Source organism: Echiichthys vipera (genome assembly GCF_963691815.1).
Source record: "Echiichthys vipera genome assembly, chromosome: 21".
In the NCBI taxonomy this organism is placed as follows: domain Eukaryota; kingdom Metazoa; phylum Chordata; class Actinopteri; order Perciformes; family Trachinidae; genus Echiichthys; species Echiichthys vipera.
The window spans coordinates 22,092,688-22,108,720 of NC_139846.1; the positions used below are offsets into that span (position 1 = coordinate 22,092,688).

At 45.0% G+C, this 16,033-nt stretch overlaps 1 protein-coding gene across 16 annotated transcripts in view; it reads left to right on the forward strand.

The window, feature by feature from the left end:
- The window catches only part of svila (supervillin a), an 81,661-nt gene extending 66,295 nt beyond the window's left edge, over positions 1 to 15,366 (forward strand). For 14 of the 16 annotated variants that reach the window (XM_083936154.1, XM_083936152.1, XM_083936153.1 and 11 more), the window contains 20 exons: positions 295 to 381; positions 1,227 to 1,404; positions 1,505 to 1,677; positions 3,380 to 3,535; positions 5,414 to 5,550; positions 6,075 to 6,222; positions 6,306 to 6,451; positions 6,670 to 6,845; positions 7,745 to 7,895; positions 8,021 to 8,300; positions 8,697 to 8,851; positions 9,197 to 9,302; positions 9,778 to 9,985; positions 10,160 to 10,293; positions 10,403 to 10,558; positions 11,536 to 11,679; positions 11,839 to 11,960; positions 12,219 to 12,374; positions 14,019 to 14,039; positions 14,437 to 15,366. In XM_083936154.1, coding sequence (XP_083792280.1) covers positions 295 to 381; positions 1,227 to 1,404; positions 1,505 to 1,677; positions 3,380 to 3,535; positions 5,414 to 5,550; positions 6,075 to 6,222; positions 6,306 to 6,451; positions 6,670 to 6,845; positions 7,745 to 7,895; positions 8,021 to 8,300; positions 8,697 to 8,851; positions 9,197 to 9,302; positions 9,778 to 9,985; positions 10,160 to 10,293; positions 10,403 to 10,558; positions 11,536 to 11,679; positions 11,839 to 11,960; positions 12,219 to 12,374; positions 14,019 to 14,039; positions 14,437 to 14,523 — 2,921 coding nt within the window. In that variant the 3' untranslated portion in view covers positions 14,524 to 15,366. The remainder of the gene's footprint in view (positions 1 to 294; positions 382 to 1,226; positions 1,405 to 1,504; positions 1,678 to 3,379; positions 3,536 to 5,413; positions 5,551 to 6,074; positions 6,223 to 6,305; positions 6,452 to 6,669; positions 6,846 to 7,744; positions 7,896 to 8,020; positions 8,301 to 8,696; positions 8,852 to 9,196; positions 9,303 to 9,777; positions 9,986 to 10,159; positions 10,294 to 10,402; positions 10,559 to 11,535; positions 11,680 to 11,838; positions 11,961 to 12,218; positions 12,375 to 14,018; positions 14,040 to 14,436) is intronic. The other 2 variants (XM_083936158.1, XM_083936156.1) reach the window with 1 other exon arrangement.
- The last annotated feature ends 667 nt before the right edge of the window (positions 15,367 to 16,033 follow it).

Sequence of the window (16,033 nt, forward strand, 5' to 3'; positions counted from 1 at the left end):
CATGAGTCTGAACTGCAGAACACCTGAAGTTCGTATTCAGTGGCTGTTTCCAGTTAAAATGCTTGTGACTGATGTAAATCTGTTCAGATAATTTCATTGTGACTGTATGCACCTCTCCATGCTCAGACATTGTTCAATGCCAGCATCAATAGCGTCAAGTGTGACTCTGAACAGCGGAACCTCAGACTTCCTGCCTGTTCAGAGATCTGTGCTAAAATCAGTCACACAGAAAACGTATGGCTCTAACAGGTGTGTGTATTTGTGTGTGTGTGTGTGTGTGTGCTGTTTGTGCAGAGATCAAGGCCATACCAGATTTGAACCTGGAGTCGGACATGAAGCTGGATAAACTGGAGTCATTCCTTGGCAAGATCAACAGTAAAGGTCAGTCTTTGTTCGGCACGCTGTCTATTAGTTCATCAGGCCTCCGCGTGGCACCGCGCTCACTGTGTGTGTGAGTGTAGAATAAGGCCTTTCACATTAACACCATGAGAAAATGTTCCCACATTTGAACCATAGCATCAATTATGGATTAATGCACATAATAAAATCTAAAGCTGATGTATTTCAGATGTTTAATTGACCAAATGAATGAAATGCATTATAATAATATGATTTATCTAGTTCACTAAAATTAATTTGAGATGAGAGAATCTTAGTGTTGCTTTTTTCCAGGCAGATATTAAATGTATTTATTATTTTCTACTTTAAGCCAAAAGCTTTGTCCAGTTTCCCAGTTTGTAAATCCTTGATTCCTCTCCTCGACTCCTCTCCTCGACTCCTCTCCTCATGGCTCAGTCCCACCCATGAGAGATGCAAACTCAGCGGGGGAGCAAGAGACACGGAGAGAGAAGTCGCAGAAACAGACGTGTGACAAATGAGACGCCCTTGTCCCACAGCCGTCATGTCAAAGCTGCGTCAGCTAGATGTTGTTTTATTATACAGCTGTATATTTTATGATCTCTGTTAGAGGAGCATAACAATATATAATTCAAATCACAACGTGGCATGAAATGACAAGAATGTACGAATGTCATAGACACACACACACACACACACACACACACACACACACACACACACACACACACACACACACACACTATAGGCCTTTATATTATCGTGTTATGCCCGGTGATGCTTACAAGCTTTGACAAATCGTCTGTACTGTAGTTGTAACTTCAGACTCTGGTTCTTGTGTGACACTGCCTCGTCTCGTCCTTCCTCAGTGTCTGGTCTGCCAGAAGCAACCATCACAGTCACACAGAAGAAGATAAAGGAAGTGATGGCGCTCGAGGATGAAACTTTCTCCAAGTTTTACCGCCAAGTGGAGGAGTTCCCTGCCACCTCCAGCAAGGTGGAGATAGACGACGACTTTGACGCCATCTTCGGTCCTCAGGTGCCAAAGTAAGTTCTCGCTGCCAGATGTTTTTTTTCCCCTGACATCATTGTGAGACTCTGCTCTTTAATGTTGATCACGCCCCTTTGCCTCTGACCTCTCCCCCAGGCTGACCTCGGAGATGGTGCAGCACAAGCGAGCGGTGCGTCCTGCGCGTAACGTCCAGTCATCTAGGAACCCTCTGAAGATGCTGGCCGCCAGGGAGGACATCAGACAAGAGTACACGGAGCAGAGGCTCAACATCGGCCTGCTGGAGAGCAAGAGGATGAAGGCCGAGAAGAGTGAGTGAGGATAGATGAGGAACTGGGAAATGCACGAGACCAAAACACGTGTGACGGGCTCTCATGTCAAAATTACTTTATTCATAAACGTTTTTTATTCAGTACTGAATGTGCACAATAACACTCATGATGTTGAGAGTTTTATCGTCTTGATGTTGCAGTGACACTGAACACTGAACACTGAACGTTGTCAAGAGACATTGGACCAAATTCTTTCGATTGATAATGTACTAGTGTGTGTCCATTCTCGTCCTGTCACAAGGGCTTTTCACATTTTAGATAAAGTGCAGGACTTTGTCTGCCATCCTTTTTGCAGGTTCGTGTCAGGCTGTGCTGTGTTGTGAAAAGTGTCTGGACATGTGAAAGCTTTCATAGATGCTTCCCTGTAAAAATGCAATAACTAGGGCTGAGTATTGTTTAAAACAGGATGCTACCAGTACTACATACAGATACCAATAGAGTACTTCATTTGACACTTTCCATCATTTTGGTGCCAACTGGGTCGTAGCTGCTGCGGTAGTGGACCAATCGTACATTGTATTTAATTGACAAATGCTCAAAACCATTCAGTTGTAGCTCTGACTACAACAATGATCGAATGCTGTCTGATGGAGAAGTTTTGATACTACAGTAAGGCAAGGCAACTTTATTTGTAACGCACTTTTCATACACAGGGCAGACTCAAAGTGCTTCACAGCACAACACGTCATGAGTTAAAATGCATTACAGGGAGACAAAGAGAATAAAAACATAGACAATAATCAAAACAGTGCAGATGTTAAAAGTGCAAAGATTTAGCAGAAAGCTAAGGTGAACGTAAAAGTTTTAAAAGTGGTCAGAGTGGGTGAAAGTCTCACATCTTCAGGACGTTTATTCCAGCTGTTTGTTGCACAATGACTGAAAGATGCTTTCCCTTGATTTGAGTTTACTCTGCGAACCACAGAGGATCTTAGTGATCTAGAAGGCTTATGTAGTGGGAGCATATCAGTGATATACCTCGGCCCTAGACCATGTAGTGATTTATATGTGAGCAGGAGGATTTTGAAACAGTACCTGGAACCTAAATTTTACCATGAACTTGTAACGGGTTAAATAAGTGTGTTAAAAGTATCAAGTACCCGTACCCAGCCCTATCAATGACTACCTGTTTGTAAAACCCGTTCACTTGTAATCATTGTAATCCCTGTTTCTCTCGTCTTTTTAATAATATTGGCAGAAAGGTGCGTTCACCTTATGACATCCAGTGTTTGAAACGCTGTACTGCAAAATAAGAGGGAGCAGAACCTACATCTCAATTTCAGCTTCACTTATGAAGTCTATAAATTGTCTCTCCGCGCTGTGACTGAACCCTCTCAGGCTATTTCAGGAGTCATACTGACCTACATCTGGGATTGCAGGGTGCTTCCTGTCATTGTACAGAGCACTCCTCAAAAGCTGGACGTGCTCTGTAACTTGTTTTCAGAGTGACGTTAGATAACCCATAAAGTCAATGTCATGTTGCTCCCATAACTTCCTTTCAGCCCCTCTGACGGCAATAAAACACTTGCGGTCTCTGAAGTGTTCTATATTTGTCGCAGTCATATAGACACCAGGCCCGTCTGACATGTTGTAGGTCATAAAGGAGCTAAATGTAACGGTTGAATGTTGTGCGTGATGTCTCTGTCTCACGTCCCCTCTCTGTGCTCTGCCGTGTTCGTTACAGTGAATAAGAACTCTGGTTTCTCTGATGTGGCTCTGGCCGGTCTCGCCAGCAAGGAGAACTTCAGTAACGTCAACCTGCGCAGCGTCAACATCTCTGAGCAGATGTCCAACAACAGTGCCGTGCCTTACAAGAAGCTCATGCTCCTACAGGTCAAAGGTCAGTTGAGCGCGTTGGCCCCTCCTACCAATCACAGCCTGATACACCTACACTTTCAACACAGTCGTTTGTTTTCATCCCAGTTTTAGTTTACTGCAGCATAATTACACTGAAAAACATTTTGTGGAGAGTCCAGTAAGTGCTGTTGTAATGGGCACTCACCTCACTCAAATCCTCTATGGTTGAAATATCAACAATTACTATCCACTCAAGAGGATGTTCAACGTTCCACACGTGCGCAGTAGATCTCGATGCCATTACTTGTAGCATAGCAGCAATAGATTGGTGCTACACGGAAGTCTGCACAGCGCCTACACCCTCTGAAGGCGACATTCACGTCACATGGACCCTAGCCGACTCTGGCACACTCATGGATGTAGAAAGGAGAGTCTAAAACCATACTAGCAGTCCTGTGAGACTGTACATACGCTGCATTCACACCAAATCAGGCATTGCGGCGAAAACACCAGTCCTCCAATTCATTTGAATGTGGCTAGTGCGTTTAGGCTACGGCGGCATGGACCACAGGGGACATAGAGGAATAACCACACAACCCATGCTAGCTCCATGGAGAACCCTTTGGAGACATGAATGGGCCATTTAAGTGACACTCCCACACCGCTGCACAACACTGCGCTAAACACGTAACACCTGATTTGGTGGGAATTAAGTTTTAGGCAGAGCAGGGCTTTGAGCTAAATGCTAACATGCTCAATGATGATGCTAACATGCTGACATTTAGCAGGTATGTTTACCATGTTCAATTAATCTTATCAGCATGTTACCACGCCAAAAAAACAGCTAAGCCTGATGGGAACGTTCTTAGTAATGAAGAGATTTGATCATAAACCGGAGTATTGGAAGACTTTTAAATTTGACGTGATCATTTTGCTTTTGATAAAGTGACATTTAGGGGATTTCCATTAATAGAGCCACACGACTAGCTTGGCTAATACGGATAAAAGTACTGTTCAGAATTTAGCTTTCAACATTTGCTACACTTCAAAATGATGTGAAGTGAGTATTTATTTAAAGACAAGGAGTCTATATACATACATACATACATACATGCATGCATGCATGCATGCTTGACATCCAAAAGTATGTATGTATGCCTGTATGTATGCATGCATGCATACATACAGGCATGCATGCATACATACTTTTGGATGTTAAGCCCCAGTTGGGAACCACAGGTGTACAACAGGAGCATCTTCTTGGTCTTTTAAATGAGTCTTTGTTCTGTGAGGTCCAGAGCCAGTGAGGCAGTTACATACAGTTGTTTAAGAGGAGATGGAAAAACAAATAGCTACTGTTTCACACAGCGATTTGGAGGATGCTGCTTCAAGAGTGTCCTTTCCAGAGGATATCTAAAATGGGAGACTAGAGTTGGTCTATTTCGGTGTCTTTGCACCTCCTCCACACGTCTGTTGGTGACAGCTGTGGCTCTAAATCATTCTCCCCAGGTCACCTCACACTATCGTGGACTGATCCTCTCCTCGAAACCCCGCTGTCTGTAATCCAGAGCAAATCCACCACACAAGGGGTACCACTCCGTTAGGAGGTTAGCTGCCCCAACCTGAAAGTGTTAAGAGTGCTGCTTTAGAATAGCTTCTGCTTGGATCACACAAGAGTTTGTAATTAGACACACTTATGATGCAGTGTAGAGTGCAAACTGCCCATCCTACACGAATAAGTTGGGTAGGTCTTTAATACGAAGGCGTAGATGTACATACATGAACAGGGCCGAACGATGGCTGGCACATCGTTGCCCGAACACCTCCAGCGTGACATCAGGCATCCTGACAGTGATAATGGGAATTGTCACTGATAAGCCACCTGTCTGTGTGTTGCTTCTTCCTGCCTGTGCGTCACCAGGCCGACGGCACGTGCAGACCAGGCTGGTGGAGCCCAGAGCGTCCTCCCTGAACAGCGGCGATTGTTTCCTACTCATCACGCCACACAACTGCTTCATTTGGATGGGAGAGTTCGCCAATGTCATCGAGAAGAACAAGGTGAGCCTGGCAAAAAAAAAAGAAAAAAGAAAGAAGCTAGTTTGGGTAGACTTGAGTTTCAGTCCGCAGAGGTGGAGTAAGGCTGCTGTTAGTGGGGCAGACTTCACGTGCAGGAAGTAAACACAGCAGTGGTAGGAAGCATCGGTGGCACAGCACAGGAAAAAGTGTGTGTGGACAGAAAGGAAATGTGTTTGTGTGTGTGTGGGGGGGGAGTTGTTGCCGGAAACAGACACTAAACAAGGCTATTGTTCAAAGCCTAGACTGGTCTGATGACCTGCGATTGCCTCACCAGAGCACTGACCTCAATTGGACAGAAATGAAAGCTCTGAGCCACGGCCCTCATTATTTCTGAGGGGATGTTTGAGTTTACTGTAGGTCCTTAAAGTCTGCAGACTCTTCTCCCTGAGTAATGAACTTGAACTTTCCCCTCTGACTGATTGGGCTCACAGTAGGAAGCAGGGACCCCTGTGTTTGTCTTTATAGCTCATCAGTATAATGTACGTTTCCCTCTGTTATCTTTTCAGACTTCAGAGTTGGCAAACTTCATCCAGAGAAAACGAGATTTAGGTTGCCGGGCCAACTACGTCCAGGTCATCGAGGAGGGCGCCAGCACTCACAGTCATGCCGCCAAGGACTTCTGGAAGCTTCTGGGAGGGCAGTCGAGTTATCAGTGTAAGGATTCGTATCCGGCATCAACCACCGCTGGAAGAAATGCAATGCAATGCAAGCTGACGGCCTTGTCTTTCTTCCTGCAGCTGCAGGAACACCGGATGAGGACGAGCTGTACGAGGGAGCCATTGTGGAGACGAACTGCATTTACCGCCTGATGGACGACAAACTGGTCCCAGATGATGATTTTTGGGCCAAGGTGCCCCGTTGCTCCCTGCTGAACTCCAAGGAGGTCGGACAACTTGAATGAAGTCTGAATGAATCTTGATTGTGATCAAATGTGAATCAGCCTGAGATTTTAAAGCCACCGTGTGTAGGATTTAAATATTCTACTTTGGCGCCATCTAGTGGTTATATAAAATAAATGACACCGTGGGAGACTCCAAAGCCTGCTGCTACTGTTGGATTTAAACATTTTTAAAAAAGGTCTCCGTCTGTGTTTCTGTGCAGGTTTTGGTGTTTGACTTTGGCAGCGAGATGTACATCTGGCATGGAAAGGAAGTGACTCTAGCGCAGAGGAAGGTGGCGTTCCAGCTCGCCAAGCACCTGTGGAACGGCACCTTCGACTACACAAACTGTGACATCAACCCGCTCGACCCGGGAGAGTGCAACCCACTCATACCCAAGTATGGAGACATCTACTACATCCTTTTAGAAAAATGTTTGTGTGTGTGTGTGCACTTGTGTGTGTGTGTGAGAGTTCACGAAAAGGCAACACACTCCACGCCAAACCTAGCCTTTCATGCACTGGTCAGAAAACAACCGTAAATACACAATTAGGTGATTATTTTACTTCACTTTGACTCTTTGTGTCTGTAGGGTACAAATATATACATGTATGTTATTGTAGGATATATATACACACGTATATTGTTACGTTAAATGGTGGTTTACAAAAATACATTAATTTTCACATATTTTCAATTGCTTTGTTCTAAAAATGAGTTTTTCTCAGAAACCTCTTCAGTGGCACCGACACACACCAGACGTTTCACTTTCATTCCTGTCTTTATTCTGAAGGTTTCACATTATTCATAATCTGATTGATGCAACATGTATTTTTGATGGCTGTTGCCAGTGTTTTCTGATATCAAATATCCTCTGTCAAAGCCTTTGACGCTAATATTTCAACGAATTGGAAAAAGCCAGGTTCAAAGTCCTTGTTTCAATGTTCACATTTCTGTTCTGGAAATGTATGTGAATGAGCGCAAATTTAATGAGACACTGCTTATTTTGAATATTTAAATGTGACATTTAAGAAAACTCAATAATACAAATGACCTTAATGTGAGTAATCACCTGGAGAAGACTAAATATCTAATATTTATTTTTATTATAGTCACCTGTAGTGTCTTGCCGCAAAGGAATACTTTACCCATTTTAATCCAGGTCTGTGTCATGGCACTGTGGGCACTGTGTTCAGATAGCCGGTGTTTAGGCGGTCCCCAGTACTGAGGGTCAATGTCATCACGGATTGAAGTACTGGTATTGTGTCACTGACGGACTGTATCCTCTTCACCTGCAGGAAAGGGCAGGGCCGACCCGACTGGGCGGTGTTCGGCCGACTGACTCAGCACAATGAAACCACCCTGTTCAAAGAGAAGTTCCTGGACTGGAGCGACTCCAAGAAAACACAGAGTCCCACGAAAAACAACGACCACATCGCTGATCAGAAGGTATCAAAAAGTACTTTAGTATCGTAAAAGTGTTCCTATAATCAACGTGGCATCAATGAGGATATTGAACGGTATCAAATGCACGCTCTGTCCCCTTATTCCTGTCATCTTAACCTTCACCCTAGGAGCAGTCCGCCTCCGATCAGCCTCATGCGTATGACGCCTCCCTAATGCTGCCCCTCCATCAGGCGCCCGTCTGCACCAAACTGGACGGGTTTAATGTGGGGCGGGGCTACGGCCTGGTGGAGGCAGAGGACTGGCGGAGCTACGAGATTAGCACGCTGGCGGTGGAGGTGTGGCACATCCTGGAGTTCGACTACAGCCGCCTGCCGCACCAGAGCATCGGGCAGTTTCACGAGGGCGACACATATGTGATGAAGTGGAAGTACATGGTCAGCACTGCAGGTTGGTATCGTCCATTCTCACATGCACCGTCACTTGTACACACACAAACACACACACAACCATCTTGAATTTCATCAATACATCTTAATTGAAGTGTTTTATCCTCTACTACTGCGCTGCCACTCTGTGTGAGAACAGATAAGATAAGATAGTGCTTGATTGTCTCACAAGTAAGACATTTACATTGTGACAGTGACACAATTCAGTTTCCCCGACATGCAAAACAAGTCGGGTAGTTTCATCCAATTCGTATCTGTATCAAATAAGAAATTAAGGCTTCATCTGGAGAGTTACCTTGACTTTAGTTCAGTTTTAATAAACCATAACAAAAGTTTATTCTCATACTGTATGTGGTATTAAGGGCTGCAGTACTCTAACAGTCTCTCTTCCCATCAGTCGGGAGGAGACAGAACCCGGAGCAGCAGAAGATGGCGGGGGCCGGGAAAGAGAAGTGCTGCTACTTCTTCTGGCAGGGCCGCAACTCTACCGTCAGCGAGAAGGGAACGTCAGCACTGATGACGGTGGAGCTGGACGAGGAGCGGGGAGCCCAGGTACATGAAAGAGAGAGAGTGTGTGTGTGTGTGTGTGACTAAGAAAGGCCACGCGACTCCCTGTCTATTTTGTGTCTGATTAGATCTTGGAGGTCAAAGGTCACTCTGTCACTAGGATGAAAATTTGTGTGAAGCATCCACGTTTTACCAGAAAATACACTTAATATCTTTTGTTATATTCCATCAAAATCTTTATTACGTATATTATGTATGTCTAGACGGTTTGGATGTAAACTATATCTTGACTGGTGGGCACAGGCACAGGAACTCAACCACAAGGCGGTAATTGCAGTCGTACATCGCGTAAGCTTCACTCCTCTCCTGTGTCATCTCATCTTCCTCCAGGTTCAGGTCCAGCAGGGCAAGGAGCCTCCATGTTTCCTGCAGTGCTTCAGAGGAGGGATGGTCGTCCATTCAGGGAAGAGAGAAGAGGAGGAGGAAAACTCACAGAGTAAGCGCTCATTACTGCCGTCACAGTGATCGGTCATCAAGACTCTTCCATCCTTCTCTCTACAGGCTTAATAGACAAATGGTCTGTTTTAGAGGTCCCTATTGTCTGAATGATACTTCATCTCTGACAGTTCTTAATGAAGTCGTATTCATCACAATAGCTTACAGCAATGATCAGTGGCAGTTGTATATGTTAATTCATCATCTGCAAATAACGAGGGACGTACACAGGCTGTGTCGGGGTTTAGAGGGTCGGACTGTAAGAATAGAAACCTTCCTGAGGGACAAACACTCCCACTGAAACAGTCAAGAGCTCCTTATTTAACCACACCTCAAATAACTGAGCTTTTGTTCTTTAGGCTAAAAGTTCCACTTCATCAAAGAAGATTTCTTCCTTAACATCATCGGCCAACTGCCCCAAAATGCAACTCTTGTATCCTCATGTGTATGTCGCCCTGCCCCTGTTCCCCCACCAGGTGACTGGCGTCTCTACTGTGTGCGGGGCGAGGTGGATGTGGAGGGCCACCTGCTGGAGGTGGCCTGTCACTGCAGCAGCCTGCGTTCCAGGGTCTCAATGGTGCTGCTGAGCGTCAGCAAGGCCCTCATCTACCTGTGGCACGGCTGCAAGTCTCAGGCGCACACGCGGGAGGTGGCACGCACCGCCGCCAACAAAATCAAAGAACAGTGAGTGCGAACGGGATTAATCGTCTGTATTGTATCAGTCGAAGTGACACTAGAGGTCAAACTCGAACTAAGCAGTCCCTGAAACCTCTATCAAAGTTCATCTTCATCTTGCAAATGTCTTAAGATAAACAATATCTGGTTATCATTCAGTAATAAACCTTCGTCTCTGTGTAGTTGTCCTCTGGAGACAGGCCTCCACAGCAGCAGCAAGGTGAACATCTGGGAGTGTGACGAGGGCGCGGAGACCTCTGGATTCTGGGAACCCCTCGGGAGGAGGGACAGGAAAGCGTACGACTGCATGCTGCAAGGTGGGGGGACCAAAGTGGATGATGCGCAAAGACTTTCAACAGGTTTGTCTTTACGGTAAACAGCTGCAGATGGTGTAATTAATTGGTTTTGTCGACCTCTGCCCCTCAGACCCAGGGAGGTTTAACTTCTCACCGCGTCTGTACCAGCTGAGCAGCAGCTCAGGGGAGTTTGCAGCCGTGGAGTTTCTGTATCCCGCCAGAAACCCCAAGGAGGTCAACTCTATGCCTTTCCTGCAGGAGGATCTCTATGCAGCTTCCCAGCCAGGTACACACATCTGTCTCACTCTACAGTAAAATATATATGTTTATTTATAGGATGCTTTTTTATATTTAAAGATACATAGATAATTACTTTATTCATCCCCGAAGGGAAATTATTTTGTCGCAGCAATCTGGTACGACTGAATATGATACGATAGAATAAAAATAAGATAAAATAAGAATATCTGGGTATAAGAAATAAGTAGAAACACAGAACAGAACATGGGCACTTGGACATAAGCACGAGATAAAGCAAGATAAACGAATAGTAAGGTGCAGTGGCAGGATGATGCTAAAATAAAATACTAAGAAGAAGAAGAAGAATTACTTTATTGATCCCGCAACGGGGAACTTTAATTTTTTCACTCTATTATTAATCATGTTACACACACAAGCCCGAAATACACACATGCACAGACAGGACCTATACATGCAATTAATGGAGAGATGTCAAAGCGAGGGGGCTGCCAGTGACCGGCGCCCCGAGCAGTTGGGGGTTTGGTGCCTTGCTCAACAGCACCTCAGCAGTGCCCAGGAGATGAACTGGCACCTCTCCAGCCACCAGTCCACTCTCCCTACGGTTCCCAGCCAAGTCACCCATGGACTGAGCTACTGCCGCCCCTAATGTATATGTACATGCAATAAATGATAAAATATATGATATGTATGGGAAATGTAGCATGGGTAAAATATACATACTGATACTAAAAGTACTATACTATGATAAAGATGATTTACTTATTATTTTGCCCTGATTTAATGTGTCAAACCATCTGTTGGTGACCCTCTTTTTATCACTATACACACTATAATGCAGTGAGTGTAATGAGTGTGTGTGCTTCTATCTATTGTTTCTTATCTTGTAAACTCTTAATCGTAAAAACTCCTAATCATAAACTAGCTGCCTGAAAAACACCGCCTTATGAAACTGCCCTCTTTAGTCTGAACGTCCTCGTCTTGTTTTCTTCCTCCGATGCTCAGCACTGTTCATGGTCGACAACCACCACGAGGTGTATCTGTGGCAGGGCTGGTGGCCTCAGGACAGCGAGAGCACCGGCTCGGCCCGGATCCGCTGGGACTCGGACAGGAAGTGTGCCATGGAGACCGTGCTGCAGTACTGTCGAGGTATTCCACTTGGTTTTACCGTCATTACACAAATACAGCAGCTGTTTCTTTCACTACCAGTTGATGTTGGGTTGAGAACATCCTCAGACAACAGCACTAGCCACACTGATGAACGTGCTTCTTTAAAACCGCGCGTGTGTCATTGTGTCGTTTCCACAGAGAAGAATGAGAAGAAGCCTCCCAAAGCGTATCTGATCCACGCTGGTCTGGAGCCGCTCACCTTCACCAACATGTTCCCCAGCTGGGAGCACAGAGAGGACATCGCTGAGATCACTGAGAGGGTGTGTGGATCATATCATATTACGCGACTACTCCCAGCTTCATTATCAGATATGCTCCAGCACCAGCCATTAGTGTGTATACCGTACTGCAGCAAATGCACTTATTGTAGAGACAAGAGAGTGAACGCAGGTCAGTCCAGGTGTAAGCCATTATCCCTCATCGATTTCCTAACTCAATTTGTTTTCCACTCTCCGACTCTGGGTGCTTTTTGCTTTTAAAAAATATATATATATATGTTGTTTGTGTTTGTGTGTTAGGAGGCTGAGGTGTGTAACCAGATCATCCTGGTGGAGGACGTGTTGGCCAGGCTGTGTAAGACCACGTACCCCCTGGCAGATCTTCTGGCCCGGCCGCTGCCTGAGGGCGTTGACCCTCTGCGCCTGGAGGTCTACCTGTCCGAGGAGGACTTTGAGGTAAGAATCTGCATTTTACAGTCGGTTTCTAGTGTTACTTTAAAGTAATAATGTCAAAGATTCTCATTTAAATAAATGTCTGGTAGCGACACCGTCTCTGGATGAGGTAACGCAGTGTTGAGTGCTTATGGCCCACTGATGAAAGCCTGAGCATTTTCAGTATTATGACCTGGGTGTTTGCGGTGACCTTCAGTTACCTATGCAGTTTCCATCACCTAGCAGTGGCGTGCCCCACGTGCGGACGGACCAACAGAGCATTTCTCACCTGACACCTGCAGCGTCTGTGTGTTTTAACTTGAGTTTGCTTTGGTTTTATGATCCGCAAATGTACCGTTTTGCTTCACCGCTCTCGTCAACCTCATTCAGGGACACAGCAGGGGGCTGAGGAAGAACTCTGATAAACTCACTGTACACGATGTGCTCAGTGCTAAATGACTGCCAGAAAAAGTTAGCGACCAGCTGGTTAACATAGTGGAGCATCAGCAGCTAAGAGTCAGATCTCTCTCTCAGGAGTCAGTGGAGAACAAGAAAGAGATAAGAGTGAATATTGTTCATTAGATGGACACAGACACAACTCCAAATGAATGCTACTGTAAATGCACTGTTTGCTAACACATTAGCCATGTAAACGTGATCTATAAATAGTACTTTTAAGATATTAATGATGATTCAAAGAACAGTATGAAATCCTCTTAATGCCAATAGATCCTCATGAAAATCAACAGAGGAATAAGATGTACCAGGCTTCAGTCATGTTATGTTGGTAACATGACAGTTGTTTGTAGATATGATACAGCCTACTTAAGATGTGTCCCCACCGCTCATGATTTACTTTGTTTCATTCCCTTTGTGCAATTCATTGTGGGACTAGTCCATACATGAACAGTACACTCAAAAAAACATATGAGGAGCTCTTTTCCAAAACGCTATAAATCCATTTTAATAGTTTTCAGGAAAGTTACATTTTTTACCCAGACCCACACATTTGGTTAATATTCATTCATCTTGTCAAAATGTTTTTTATGGCTCAGTCTGAACGTGTTGAACGGACTACACAAAAAACTCTCCCGCTTCAGAGCGCCGCCATGTTGGATCGCATAGATCACTCACTGAATTCTGATTGGTCGAGAGGACGTATCGCATTTAGTCTAAAAATAGGTTTGGCGCTGGTCGCGGTTTGGAAAGGAACTGCATCTTGAGTCCATTTTAAACAGGGAAATATAGAGATTTGGCAGAAACACTGATGAAGCAGTGAAAAGGTTCTGTATACAGCAAAGTGGCTCAAACTCATTTCTTTTAAATTTGGCTTTTATCTCGTTTTGGAAAAGAGCTCTTCATATGTTCATTATTGCTTTTTTGTTTATTTTGTATCAGATTTATATAAACAGGAGAATATCAGACAGGCCTTATGCTGTGACTTGAACTACATTCAACTTGTATTAAGTTTCCTCAAATGTGATTCTTTTATAGGAATATTATAAATGTTTTCTCCCTCCTCACTTCTCTCATCATTCAGCCTTTTCACATTTCCCTTTTAATTTTTTTCTCAATCTTGTCCTCCATCACGTTCTACCATCTTCTCTCCATCATGTTCTGCCATCTTCTCTCCCTCTTCTTGTCTTCTTCATCCATCCCACCCTCCAGGGTGTAGGGGCTTACGGGAAGGTGAGTGTCCTGACTTGAGCATGGATGACCTGGACTCGTGCTCGTGTCGCACTGCATCCTGACTCCATACTCGACTCAACCATAATCCCCTTTCTATCCAACTCATCCCCCTTTTATTTCCTCTCTGATAAACCTCTAACTCGTTTGTTTAGCATGCCGTTCACTCACAACTATGAGCTGGTGCGGACACGGTACTCAATCCTGGAGTTCTTTGACCGTATTTTACTGGAGATGTGAACTGAAGAGTGATGGCTGTGTTCTTAATCTCACTGCGTGTGTCCTCATTCCTCACCATGCAAGTTGCAGAAAGTGTTTGGGTTTGAGATTCTGAACGGCCTGTGTGGTGAACTACGGTGTGACTGCTTCATGCTGACTGTGTGCGTGGCTGCTCCCACAGAGAGGCCTGCAGATGACCAGAGAGGAGTACAGAGCGTTGCCCGGCTGGAAGCAGGTGAACGTGAAGAAAGCAAAAGGACTTTTCTGAACGGGTTGAGACGGGGGGAGCTGACCCGGAGACACAAGGATGTTGTTTTGTCCCTTCTTACGTCCGGACACAGCTGAAGCTCAGGAGGAGCTAACCCTGTAACTGAGGGTTGAGGACGGACGGACGGACGAAGGGAGTAACGAAGGTATGGAAAAGGTGATCAGTGAACGAGAGGAGTGCCAGCCTATGCCGCACAGTTCCTTCCATTTCTGTGTCGGTACTCCGGCAGTGTAGATAAACCCGTCCAAAGGCAGGGCGCGCAGGTCCGAGGACTTTATTGAATTTAATATAAATGTTTGTACATATGTACCATACGCAGAAAGCCCAGTGCCCTTACGTCTTCAGCCATGCAGCCACGTGTTAGCTAGCGGGAGCAGGTCTGCCAGCCTGTTCAGCACCCTCCACACCGGACTCCCTGCTATTCTTCTCTGTATGTTTGTGCATTCAGAATAATTTATATTTATCAAATTCATAAAGGACTTTTTTTTTTTTAAAGCTTCCTGAATCTTCACTGAGCTTAAAAACTGATTGAATAAACTGCAGACTGAATGTCGAGGCTTGTGTCATATGTTGATACTGGATCGTACTGTTCACCGTTTGCCCTTTACACGTGAATGACGCAGGTTTCTGAACGCGTCCAGTGTCATTAGTGTGTGACGCAGAAGACAGGATACAGGCTTGATGTACCGCGAAGATAGCGATGATGAAATGCATCTGATTCTGAACCCCTGCGCTGTATAGTGCCTTGCTTTTGTGTACAGTTTCTATACAGATCCTAGTCTGCATTTTCAAGACTTTTTGTGATATAAAGAAATATTAGAGAAATAAACTCTGAACGTTGGAAAGTCACAAACCTTCTCTTGCCTTTTTGTTTTCTCCATAGTGCAACTCCACTCTCTTATACAGTGATAGCATGAAGTGCTGTATGCCACCACTATATGAACTCTATAGTCCCGTAGAGGGCAGTGTAACACTAGTTTCTGTGGACTCTCTGCAGACAGGACTGCCACAGACTCCCATGATGAGTTGAATTCATGGTGAGTCACACTGGAGTCTTGTGAGATGACTCTGTCACTATCAGTTACTCTGAACACACTGTGCTTGCGTCAGCATTCTGTAGTCCACGGCTTCCCGACATGGGGGTCCCTACCCCCCACGAGGGGTCACCAAAACTCCAAGGGGGGGTCACGAGGCCTTCTTGATTTTAAATGTTGTTAGACAAATTTACAATACAGTATATGCACGCACGCACACACACATACATACATACATACACGCGAACATACACGCACATACACGCACGCACGCACACACACATATACATACATTCATACATACATGCATACATACACATAAACACACACACACACGCATACATACATGCATACATACACACACGCATACACACACATACATACATACATACATACACACGCACGCATACACACACGCATACACACACACACACACATATACACACACACACACATAAACGCACACACACACACAT